General features: G+C 36.3%; 1 protein-coding gene across 7 annotated transcripts in view; it reads left to right on the top strand.

The window, feature by feature from the left end:
* Nucleotides 1-12,919, top strand: part of bves (popeye domain cAMP effector bves) — a 217,248-nt gene extending 204,329 nt beyond the window's left edge. For 3 of the 7 annotated variants that reach the window (XM_083123926.1, XM_083123923.1, XM_083123922.1), the window contains 2 exons: nt 3,696-3,880; nt 11,023-12,919. In XM_083123926.1, coding sequence (XP_082980052.1) covers nt 3,696-3,850 — 155 coding nt within the window. In that variant the 3' untranslated portion in view covers nt 3,851-3,880; nt 11,023-12,919. Of the gene's footprint in view, nt 1-3,695; nt 3,881-4,424; nt 4,455-11,022 lie in introns of all 7 variants that reach the window. The other 4 variants (XM_083123927.1, XM_083123925.1, XR_014441781.1 and 1 more) reach the window with 3 other exon arrangements.
* The last annotated feature ends 654 nt before the right edge of the window (nt 12,920-13,573 follow it).

The following is a 13,573-nucleotide window of genomic DNA, read 5'->3' as shown; positions in this document are numbered from 1 at the left end:
TAACAATGTGTTCACTCTGATGAAACAAAACAAGGTTTCAGCATTTTTTTATTTTTTTTTTTACATTTATTTAGCTGAAAAGTTCAATTTAGCCTTTTTTAGGATCTTAACTCCTTTTAGCCATTTTTAGGACCTATAGGATTCATGTATTTCATTAAGAAATGGCTACAATGAAAATATATGTAAGAATAGTGACGTTACCAAGTAAGGAATAAAATAGGTTAAAACCTGAGAATCCGGGCCCTAGAAATAACCAATTGGAATTTTTCATAATTTGTAAATATATGTTAAAACCTAATAACATTACTTTAATCAATGATAGTATTATATTATTGCATGCTATAAAAAATTATAATTCGGATTTACGAAGCAATTTTACTTGTGTGTAAGATTTATTCAGCGCTCATCCTTCTTATGTTCCAGCAGAAAAATGCTCATCCTGTCAGGTTAATGTCTAGATTTCATTTTGTGTTTTGTTAGATGTAGCTTCTGTGCACGCACTTGCCATATGCTTCACATTGACTCATTTTATGAAATTTAATCAAGATACAGGGTGTATACAAAATGTGTGGCACATTTCAGTGTTGAATAATATCAGCCTAGACATAGGTACATGACAGAAAAACTCAAAAGTTTTCTTTCCATATCACAAGGGAGTCCATAGACTAGGCTACCAGGGAAATTTTACTGTAATTGAAGAAAATGGAGACACTACAGGAGAATGCTCAAACTGTGTGCTGGTTTCTGAAAACAAAATCTGTGACACAAATGGAGATAAACCTCAGAACACATTACCAGAATGTCCTAGAAACAGTATCCTTCACTGGAAAAAAAGGGTTTTAGAAACGGGAAGTGTCTTTGATAAGAAACACTCACGATGTCCCATCACAAGAATAAAGGTGAATTCTTCAGATTCCTTGCCCCCCCCCCCCCCAACCCCCCGAGGTCACCCGACACAATCACATAGAATTTTTTTCCTCTGGGAACATGTGACAGACATTGTTTATAAGACAAAAGTGATGATGAACTGGAAGTCAGAATAAACAGTGTGATAGTGAACTGGAAGTCAGAATAAACAGTGTGATAGTCACTGTGGATGTCAGTAGGCTGAACTGAAAATGGGAAGAAATCAATTATCTTGACATCCTCTGTATGATAAAAGCAGCACATATAGAAGTGTACTGATATAGGACATACAATTTTTTGAGTTTATCTTTCTATCGTTGCCACCAGTTTATTTATGTCTTCTTTAGTTTCTGATTTGTTAATAATTAAAATGTATCGGAGACTTTGTGTACACCCTGTATTATGTGTTAATTTTTATAATTGTCTATCGCAAAGGAAGAATTAATGTGTCCAAAATATATGCATTTATAACAAAACCAAAATTTAGTCTCACTCAATACAGAGTAAAATCGAAGTTTCTGTGCATATACGTGGACGTTTCAATACATTCCGTACTTTTTAATTATTATTTTCTTTTCATGCATTTGCACAGTTCTTGTTAGTTTGATGCTGTCAGCTGGAAGACAAGATGAGCAGACACTTGCATGTAGTTTCGCATTTATAAATAAGTAAATATGAATCTTTGTATTAAAACTGTAAATTTTTTTCTTCCCAATATTTCTTCAATGGTTTGAACCCAATCGTGCTCAGTGTCACTCTGATATCAACAATAATATTGTGGCAAGTTATAACACGATGCGGACAGCAGCTGTGGAATTCTCAACATTAATCAACTTTTACCAAGAAGTTCTTAAAAATACATAACTAACTCTCTAGCCTTCTTAAACTCGAACGTTCATGGCTGCAGCACACAGACCTCCCATCTGTCCCTATCCTGAGCAAGATCTATTGTAGCGTGACGTCGGGTAAGGTACTGGATCGAGTCATGCCGGGACGTAGCTCAGATAAATACGATAGGTTTTGTTTGACTTAGCTAACCACCTCTACCCTTAAGGGAGCTGATGAAGGATTGTTGGGAGCCTGTGGTGTTGAACGCTACTCACCCCTTGCTGTAGGTCTGGCCCTCGACTTCTGACGTCGGTGACGGTTGCACGGTGACAGGTGCCCGCTGGAGAGATCGAAGGTGGCGATAAGAGAAGGCAGGCAATTCAACGACTAGATTGTAAATTAACTGCAGATTCTTCGGCTGGCTTAATCCGGACTGCTTATGGACTTCTCGCTTGTTGCCACCTCGTAACGTAGCTATCTCTCAGCAGGCCGTCGTCGTCTTCTCGTCGATCAGTTTGGTGATGATAATTGGAGCGAAGTGAGAGATCGATTTACTGTCTCCAGGGGTTTTATACATTGGATTTGAGTCATAACTTGGTGGACTTTGCACCTCCACTGTGCACCTGGGGTATCCCTGGATGCAGATGGAAATTTACAGTAAAGGTGCACTCACCGCTGGCGAGGGCCGTTGCCTTGCTGACTGTGCAGAGCCAAGTGGAAAATTCTTGTTGCTCGGCTCTGCATCCGGTGGAATGTGGGGTGAATGAGGGTTCAACTAGCGAGCTTCAGAGCAATGTTTGAGGCAAATTAATGACAGCTCACTATATACTCTTCCATCCCTACTGATTTCCTTTAGTAGGTCCATCTCAACGTTATCTCTCCATCTTCGTCTTGGCCTTCCTACTGGTCTCTTACCATCAGGTTTCCCAACAAGAATCCTGTAAACTTAATCATTCAAATAATATCTGGACATGAATACAAATTATGTAGTTCTAATTTATGTAACCTTCTCTTAAAAATGCATTGATATCGTTATTTTAATCTTAAATCCCGTGATGTTTGAATATAGGTGACGTACTCATTGTAATGCTTTCACATAAATTATGGCTTTTATTTCGTAAATAATCAGTCATAAAAATTCATTTGGCACCATAGAAAAATTTGTCTGCTTCAGCATTTCTTCCCTTCTTACCTGGTGTAACTAAGTGAGAGAATGGCGTCACTTTTGCACCGTAAAGCAGTTCTTCCAGTTATATAGTTGAATGAGTGTATCTGATAGACTGATGAGCACATGTAGTGTTTTGGGTTACTTAAAAGTTAAATAAAGCAAAATCTTGACTTCTTGAACAAGGTTGCCAGCATTGATGAGTAAAGCTGAATTGATATCACTTTGAAGCAGAGATGGGACAGTTTAATTGAAACACTGTTTGTTGGTTTGTCAGTTAAATTACCAATAACTTTACTGATCTATCTGCCTGTAATTAAGTCAAAATTCTGATATTTTGTTATTTTCATGAGTATCAATGTGTAATTCATGCCTGAGTAAGGATCTCAATATGCAATTTTTTTCCAAACACAAAACTGATTGCAGTTATGCTATGTATATTTATTGAGGAGTTGAGGTAACTATTTTCATTCAAGGAACATTTGCAATTTTACATCAGATTGGTAAATTGTATATTGGTCCATCCCTATTTTGATGTAGTTCTGATATGCTTTCTGATTTCCACCGAAAATGCATGCTACAATGACTATCATACTCGATGAAACAGCAGCGTCATGTAATTTTGCTTCAGCACGGTAAGACCAAGTGAAGCTGTGGAAAAAATAAACACCTGAGCTGACTGCCATAAAACGAAGTGTGCCTGTAATCCTATGCATCATAGTGGTTTGCACAGTCTCTTTTCTCTGTCATTTTGTACAGTTCCTTTTTTTTCTGTTATGCTTATTATGTTTTCTAGATGATGAGATTGTCTGTGAGCATGATCCCCTATTAGGTGGGGATAAACTTAGGGAAGCTAGTCACCTATTAGGCAAACGTGGCCCCATTACCCAAAGTAGCCTTCCACAGAAAAGTAATTCATGTGGAGTAGAAATGATAGAGAAAACATTATAAACATAGAAACTATATATTAAACTGTATTAGGTAAGTTTACCATTATAAAAATTATATCCTTTTCTTTTTCAAGAGAGAATGTCAGTTTTTGGTGATGAAATAGTTGTGTACTTTTCTCCTGTAGTGTTGTCGAGGAATCCACTCACCATTTTTTTTCTAATAAAACTATGATTACAGTTGCATCATTGTAAAAGTTGTATTGTGTTTTGCATTAGGTAGATATGTAATGTTAGACTTAAATACTCCTATGAACTGTTTACTTTTCATGACTTTGAGTAGTAAAAGGGTATGACGTTGCACAACTGAAGTAAAATGTACATAATCTCATATTTCTTTTTTGCATATGGTAGAGCATTTCTTGTGTAGCTCTTGCTAACTTGAATGGAATTTTTCATAATGGTTGAGTAATGTATGGATTTTGCCTAAATATGCATACGTATTAAGATTTTTTTTCTGTTGTTTTTCAAAAGTAACATTTTGCTACCATTATTGAAATAGTTCTTACACGGTGATGCTACTTGTTTATGTGCAAATCTATTTATATTTTATGAATACATAATTTCTTTTTGCCTAGGTATGCCTAGGATTAGGTACTATTACTGTGGTAAGTTTCTATATCATAAGCTTTGTAATTTCTTTCTCACTTTTGGTTGTTCTTGAAATTATAGTGTAGAGTAGTCACAAGTTCTTCCGCACATTCTTTTGCTGTTGTGATTTCTGTACTAAAGTTCTTTTTTCTTTCTCTTGCTTTACTTGTTTGTTTAAAACTTTTCTTTCAGGAATGTTTTTAGTTTATTGTACAGAAAACTACTTACATAAGATATACTTGCTTCTTATACATAGCAGTATTTAAATTTTTAATTCTCAGATGATGGTATTTCCAACCCTCCTTTGACACTTTCTGAACGTAGTAGTCAAATCTGTGCACATGATCCTTGATCACGTCTACACTTTCCGAATGGACAAGCATGTGTGAACAAGAGCACGAGGTAGCCAAAGGAGAAAAAGTAATAGCATGTCAATACATTTTCAACATTGGCTGCTTCCAAGAGACTAAGCTGCCTTGGAGGACCACCTGATATTTGAGTTATTCCAAGTTACTTGAATGCTTGTTCTCAGTTAATGCATCTGCAAAACAAAAGAATGATGGTGGGCATCACAAATGGAAAATTTCGCAAAGAAACTTTCACGACAATCAGTGGATGTTATACTATTCAGGCGTAGGAGTACATAAGATGGATGAATATTGGATTACAGTGTGTGTACTTATCTTTTAGAAAGGGTGAACATAAATATCCTACATCTAGCTGAAACAAGTCTACCTTGCGATACTTGCAGATAAGAAATAAATGTTAGTTGCCTATTTGAAAGCAACATTGAATGGAATAATGCAAACCACTTTGCATTCAATGTCCTGCAGTGGCTGTGCAGCCTACGGTGTCATGCTTTTGCTATGGGACGTTCACAGGTTTGTCTCTCCTGGGGGAAGCGTAACAACTTTTCTCATGAAATTTCAGCCTGTGTATGGGATTGTGGCCACCCACCATCGTGAGGAAATTTGGGAGCTATAAATGAGTAGCATAACCCACTCATGAAAACCTACAGCAACCACTGGGGGTTTGTCGTCCTGGCCACATGTCACCCCGTAACTGCTTGGATGATCTCCTACTTCGGGTGAGTGAGTGAGTAGGATCAGGTGGGAGTGAGGCCAGCAGTGGGTAGGTAGGCCCGAGCCTTCAATGGGCTGTTGGTTGAGTCATGGGTTATTATTACTTTGCATTCCATAGATGACTTTGAACCCATTCTATCAGCGTTGGTTTTTGTTGAACGTATTTTCTTGCTGAATTAATGTCGTTCTTGTCCACCATGTCACTGAATGCATTTGTCACAGTGACTCTCTCATTTAGGTCCAAAAAAAATTTCATCCAATTCCTGAGCCTTCAGTACAGAGTGTGCTGCTCAGAGAAACAAATCTCTGCATATTAATATCTGGCATTTGCAGTGTCAGAGATAGCCAAAAAGGGCCACTCATAATCCAAAAATTGTAGGTTCAAATCAATGGCGAGATATTCAGATATTATTTTTTTTTACGTTACATATGTATTTTGTATTTAATTTCCTTCTGACAACTAAAAATGTATGGTATTAAGTTGAAGTGGACAAATGTAGATATTTTTTTCCACACCTCAAGACATGGTAGGTGGGAGACCAAATTTCAATTAATGACTACCACAGGGCAGCTGGACCATCAATTAAACCTGCCGCAAAATTAGTTTGGTATTGACACTTGTGAACCACGTGTTGAAATCGGGTCTACGTCACTGCGGGAGGGTGGGTTGCTGGCATGCGAGCCAATCAAAATCTTCCCAGTGCTTCACCCAGGCCCTGGTTACCTAGCAACAGAAAACGTTTTTCTCGGTGTTGCCGCTTATCGGGCGATTCTTCCTGCGATCAGATTTCATGTTGTTGGGAGAGGACGTGTTGTTTGTTTGTTGCGTTGCATTACTGTGATATTTTAATCAGTCCGTTTGTTTAGTGTTTATTGAATTTAGAGTATTCTTTGTTGTATATAGCATGTTGTTTTATTGTGTTATTTTTTGTACATAATTTTCTGTGTTCTGCTTGAGTGTGTCCTGTGCTTGTGTGAAGAATGTCAAGCACAGGAGGCAATACTCGAGATGACAATGTACCAAAGAGGCCATGCACTAAAAGAAAAAGGAATTCTTCTCGAAGGACAAACGCGGGAGATGGTTTGTTCTGAGCGCAAATAATTTGAGCAAGAGAAAAACAATGGGGGGTCGAATCATTTCTGTAAACAAAGTTCTGGACAGGACTGTTGCTGCTTTCAGCGTGTCTAAGAACACTATTGTTATCATAGGGAAAGAAAAATATAATGTGGTAGAAATAAATAAATAAATAAATGCGAGGCTTCAAAATTGGAAACCCCAGGAAAGAAGAGGAATATCAGTAAACGCGTGACAAATTTAGATACTTTTCAGCAAGATGCTATTCTCGCCATATTTACTCTTATTATAGGAGGAAAGATCATCCCACTGTTGGGAAACTGCGCATTTCGTTGAAAGATTCGGCATTTTTTCAAGGTGGGGAAACATCTTTAAGGACAGTCATAAAATATCTGGGATTCTCATACAAAAAAAAATAATGGACCCAAAATAAAGTATGGAGGCATATGGAGATGTGGAGGTAGAGCTCCACACATTCTCGACCTCGACCTAGGCCATATTATGGAGGTGATGCGGTGATGTGGTTCACCAACTGCCTTTACCACAGGTTTGCCCCAGGTACTCACTTGGGCTGAGTCAACCCCGGAGCCACTCGGGATATTTGAAAAAGTTCCACAAACCACCGTGGGTCTCCCGCGTGAAAGTCAGACGCCCCACCAACTGGACTTTGTGCACTTCAGTTGCGGTATAATTGAAAGACGGGCAGACTTTAACGGCGACTTCGGAAAGAAATGATTATTGTAAGTGTATATACAGAATGGATTGAAAAGGTAACCTGTAAACAATGCTCGTTTCATTAATTCGTTCATGTTGTAAGGGAGATGGAAATGAATAGAAAAAACAATAACACATTCATCATTGTTGTTATCATTGTTATTCCATTTTCCTCGAAAAACAATAACACATTTCATCATTGTTGTTTCTTTTCATAACACCTTTTCCTCGACACAGCGTCAGACGGCTACACTGCGTACCGTACCATACCGCATGATATGGCAACACCGTGACGCGTGTTCCTTCTGCTCTCAATACCAAACTAATTTTGCGGCAGGTATACCTCCACTATGGTTGAGATTGAGAATGTGTGGGGCCTTACCTCCACCTCCACCGCCAAATCCTCTGTGCCATCATGGCACAGGGCATGGCTTGATCTTTCTTTATCCAATAATCTGGATATTTAGGTCATGCAGCAAATTTCAGAAAAAAATAATTATATGCAAAATCTCCATTGCATTACATTAAAATACCAGAAATGTACACAAAGATAAAGTTCCCCATGCACATAGCACTGTGCCATGATGTAGGGAGGATGAGGATATGGCTCCACACATTCTCGATCTTGGCCATTTTTGGATGTGATGTGATCAACACCACACTCCAACCACATTTACCCCTCCTCCGGGTACTCATTTATTTGAGGCTGGGTGAACCCGAGATCTGCTTATGCAGGGACAAAGCAGAAAAATTCCATCGTTAGATCACCCACCCTTGGAATCGAACCAACCTCTCCCACATTGCAGTCAGATGAGAAATGCACATAGGAAATCTGGAATTTGAGCTCTGCACATTCTTGATCTTTGCCTGAGATCATCCACAATGGGAATCAAACCTGGTTTCTTGACTGTCAATCACATGCCTTACCTACTCAACAGCTGTTGTCACATTTATTATCTGTTGCTTTGAAGATACTGGATAATTTGAAGTACTGATTCCTTGGGCATCCATAGTATTAAGTAGCTGCATTTAGCAAAATTTAGCTCACAGCACCAAAAATATCTTATTTTGAATATTTAATGAAAACATTTTTAAAAAATGCCAAGGCAGCAGACCACAAGAAAATAAATTTAAATGTTTAATAATGCACAAACTGTCACCTTACGACAGTACACGTAAACACATTGTGTTAAGTGCATATCTGGCACATTTTATTGTTTGTATTCACACTATTTCAAGTGTGGAAACAATATTCATTGGGCTATTTAATCACCTTAACTCCACCATTGTAAATTCACATATTAAATACTGTGCCAACCATTTTCCTTCCTACATTTTATTATCTTGAATTTGCATTGTTTTTGCTCTCAAGTTGCTTTTATTATACTTAGAAACATACGTTGTTTGTAGAATGTATTTTTTGCACATCACCAGCAATTAGTAAAAAAAAAAGAAGAAAAAAAGACTATTTTGTTTTGTGTTGACAAAGCAAAGGGGATAGACATTAGACAGTTTCACATGGCATGGGAATATTCCCTCCCTTGATAGCATGTTGAGTTAGCTTGTGCTTTAATGAAAACCAGCTAAACTTTAGAAAGAGCACATGTGAATTTCTGTTTCACTACCACCCCCTCGCCCCCCACATACACACAAACAATAATCCCCCAAAAGCCTCCAGTTGAGTCTTTTACATATGAACTTTAGTATGTTGTAATGCCAAATTGCTATTTTTTTTTTTACAGGCATTTCTCTTATTTAATTTCTCTGATATTACCCTATTTCTAAAATACACATATATATTGACATCGGTAATGTCTATTTGTTATGGTTCACTGAAATGAATGTGTGGCGTGAAAAGTGTTATCGTTTTCACTAATAATTCAGGACCTGTAAGTGGGACAGTATATAAATCCAAACACAATTAAAACAGCACTTAATAGGCTTTCACTCTGTACTTTAGTTTAATGTAGGGTGTATAAGTGTTATACATATTGTTAAAAGTTTAACAAAAACACACGACAATGCCCACTTATTATACACTTGCCAAGGTCTAGACAGATTTTGGATGTAGCTCTGCAATCAATTTTACTAAACCTTAACACTGAGTTTTGTTCCATAATTTCGTAGTAAACTTGAGGCGACTTGATTGTATCATACTTTATAATGTTACATAGTGAAGTAAATAATGTTTCTCAATATGCACTTGTTTTTAAAGTTCATTCCCTGTTCTTTAGTTATTTTCATTTACTTAGCAATTAGTAAAAGTTGTACATAAAAAATGATATTTTCATGTTATTGTTGATAATTCTCAATCATAATCACAATGTACTTATATTGAAAAACTTTGCATTTGATTAGTACATACATGTGTTTGCAGTTGAATTCCATATATTAAATTTGAATGATAAAAAAATATAGATGATTATCATGGATTGTCAAGAACATAACTGCCTAAATGAAGAGCCATGAAATTAAGCAGGTGGCAGAAGTTCACATTGTTGCCACGTCGAAGCACACCTCCCCCGTGTGTTTGGAGGTTTAAGGGCAGCCTGACATGTAGATATGGGACTCCATTTCTGGGGCCTGTAACGAACTTTCAATTAGCATGTACATGTAACAATACATTTTACAAAGGGGTGTAAGTATAATTTACCTTGTCTAGCAACTTTTGTTAAATCAAACATCAGGGTCTAGATATTTTGACTTTTATTTAACACACACATGCATAAAAGTATCTGAATATCATTTTTCCCTCTCTTAATTGATTCTAAAATATTAACAATGTATACAATTGATTAATTGAATTTAATTAAGAAGCACCCAAATGTCAATTTCTCTTCCACATACTACACTCTGGACTGCATTTTGCGGACTAATGAGAGACTGGCATTTGGACTTAGTCAGCGTAATCCTCTGTGGAGCCTGTGTTGTGTGCTGTTCATGTGTTTGCGATTGTCTTTTCATCAATTTCGTACCATCATTCATTCTCATAGTCACAATGAGCCAAAATTGGCAGAAAAGCTAAATAAAATTAATCAAATCAAATAAATTGTTCAGTCTTTGCTATTTTATGTTTGATTGGAACAATGTTAGTTATGAGTAAACATTTCATATTGAGGCATTCCTGACAATCAGATCTAGGTAATTGCAGTTTTTGCATACAATTTTAAAATTCAACAAGAAATGTAGGAGTGCCGTCACCCACCAGTATGCTGTACGAACTCCTATGTCAAAAAGAGAATAAAATTGAATAGTTGTTTGTGTTAAGCAAAATTATGGATATGTATGAATATGCAAACATGTGTCAATAAGTCATTTTTGTTACCATGATAAATTTTGCATGATTATAACTTATGCAACCATAGCAAGCTGACCAATGAAGAGACTCAAAAGGAGGCATTGCTGATAGGCTGATAGCTATTCCAGCTTGAATTAGTTGCCCAGTAAGAAGGTATATGGCACTAGTGTTTACATCCATAAGTAGCCAATGGTACAGACTGACAATATTCCTGAACTGATCATAAAAATTCAGGGCTATTGAAAATTATGATGGAAAAAGAGGTTTCCTTATTAGCTCAATTTGTAAGTTTTAAATATGTTCTTGCTTTCAATACAATTAACCAATATTGTTTGTACCATATCTTGATGGAACTATTAGGTATTTTCTTTCAGCCTGTTTAGTTTCTTTTATCATATTAGTTATTTCTATTTCAGCTGCAGATCCTAACGCTTGGAGACTGGGCCGTATTGAGGAAGCTGACCATGAGACACCTGTATAATATAGTGTTCATCTGGGAAGATGGTGCAATGCAGTGGAAACTAGTCAGACTTTATGAAGACTAAGAACTTCATTTTTTAAAAAAAATATTTCGCAAACAATGCAATATGTTACAAGGTATGGAGTTTTCTCCATTTTAAAAAGCATCAAGAGGCCTTCTTTCCAAATGAATTGCGGTAACCATGATTGCACTTACATCCAATGTAAAGAAAGAACAATTAGGAATATTGATATTAATTTCCAATCTGCCTTCAAAATTCTAGTACTATGTAAGACTCATCAGTTTGAACTTGGACAAGAGTGAACAGGACCTGTACATACTATATTTTATGTAACATGTAAATATTTGCGATAGTGCATAATGTGTAAATCCAAGTGTTAAAAAGAAAAATCGTAACTCTTATAGAGGTTTTCCACTGTTGTGAATTACACTTGTTGATCAAACCATTGAATATATAGTTCATGTTTCTGTAACATAATACTCGTGAGCAATGCTAATTCCTTGTTGACGGAAGATAACTTTTTTCTCTTCTTCCAAGGCTTTAAAAATGCATTGCAGTTACCGTTGAACAAAGTTAGGATAGTAGAAACCAAACTAATCAACAGAGAAAAGGAGTTGAAATCTCCACACTAATGTACTTGTGCCGTAAAGAGGTGGCTCATATTTTGTGTGTATATTATTGTACATCAATTCAGTTGATGTGTTAATACTTGCAGTACAGTTTTATGTGCTTCATGTTCATAATCTTGACAGTTGGCAAACATTCAATCAAATATTAAAGATATTTCTTTTCTCATAAAGTTTAAGGCCTTAACAATATTATGGAGATAAGGGAACATATACCTGCCAACATCTATTGTATTAGGGTGTAATTGCAGGAATAGATAGTACAGCAAAGAATGAAATTGCAATAGGCTTATGCATGCATACTGACTAGAAGTTTGTGTATCATAATTCTAATACTTAGAATGTTGAAAAAAGGTGGTTAAAATAGCCAAAAGAGCCCAGGGAAAAATATTCATATTGCACTGCAGATCTGGCTGAAATAATAATGCATATTGTCATAAAGTTGCTGCAAGGTTTTTGCATTACGAAGCTCCCACATATTTCAGAGTAGTTGGCAGGTATATAAACACACTTCTTTCTAATACTTTTTTTTAAAAAAAAATCTGATCTAAAACATTCTGGCCACTTAAGATATTCTAGTGTTGCTTGAAAATAGAGAACACAACTACAGAAAGTAATGAAACCCATCATTATAAATTCTGCTTAGTTTGAATAAGTTGCTAAATGTATCTTAACTGGTAAGTGTGCATTTTTTGTTTGTGTCCCTTTGTTGGTATATTAAAAAAAAGGACACCTTACCTTCATAGTATACTATCACTGTCCAAGCATAATTTCTCTGGGTATCATGAAGAAATGGTTACAAATTTAGCTTAACTTCTAGGTACTATATTCATGACTAGTAATAGATAATTTAATAAACTGTAGTATTTTGCAGATTAGATTTTTCCCTTTGTTATCAAGTTAGGTATAATTCATAACATAACTCTTATTAAATTGTCAGCTATTAGTGGTTTTTCGATTTGTTCCACAGTACTACAATTCAACGTATCCTACAAATATTATTAATATTTGGAGCCTCATCTACAATTTATCAAAATGAAATCTGTGCAATTTACAACTGTGATTCTCTGACAGCTATACAAAAAAACTTTGTTCTTTTTGTATTATTTGATTACTCCTTCCATGCCAGATAACTACAGATTATTTTATTCTTGAATGCAATATGTAATCACAGTAAAACTGCTGAATAAATGTAGGAGCGAGAATTTCTAAAATCATTTTTTGCTGAGAGGTTGCAGCCAAGGTAGTACATTAATTTTTCCACTATCAAGTACCCACAACAATCTACTATGTTATTTCACAGAAACCTTGTCAAATTATGTAATCAAAATATACATGCAAGCTGTTCCTGACTGGAAGTCTTATTTATATGTGGCATAGTGGTAATGTTGTCACCCTGTAATCAAGGGTTTGATATCCAGTGGAGGCACGTCCAATTAGCATATTTGTGCATAAAGTGGACCTAAAGCAAAGGGGAAAAATACACCCTCAAACATATATTAGAGCTGATTGAGAACCATTGATTGCCATGCTGGAGACCTTGCATGGGATTTTTTTTTTCTTTCCAACAATGGTACCTGTGGGATTAAGGCAGCTTGAGTTTGATACTCGTATTTTTCTTGTGTAACTGTGATTTTTAGAATGAATTATGATTTGATGTCATTGACGAGGAGGATACTCGCAAGGAAACACTATGCCAAAGCCAGGGCTCAAGTTGAGAACCTTCGGTCACAAGACCATGAGGCAGATCACTCAATGCACTCACCTACTGATGTGGCAGCTGGAGTCTGGTGCTGATCACATCACCTCTGTTGTTATTGATAGTATGATGTTGGGCCATACTTCTACACCCCTGCGTG

This window comes from Lepisma saccharinum, chromosome 6 (genome assembly GCF_977018435.1).
Source record: "Lepisma saccharinum chromosome 6, izLepSacc3.1, whole genome shotgun sequence".
Taxonomy (NCBI): Eukaryota; Metazoa; Arthropoda; class Insecta; order Zygentoma; family Lepismatidae; genus Lepisma; species Lepisma saccharinum.
Note: the sequence above shows the minus strand (reverse complement) of the source record. Positions and strands in the feature narration are given on the sequence as shown.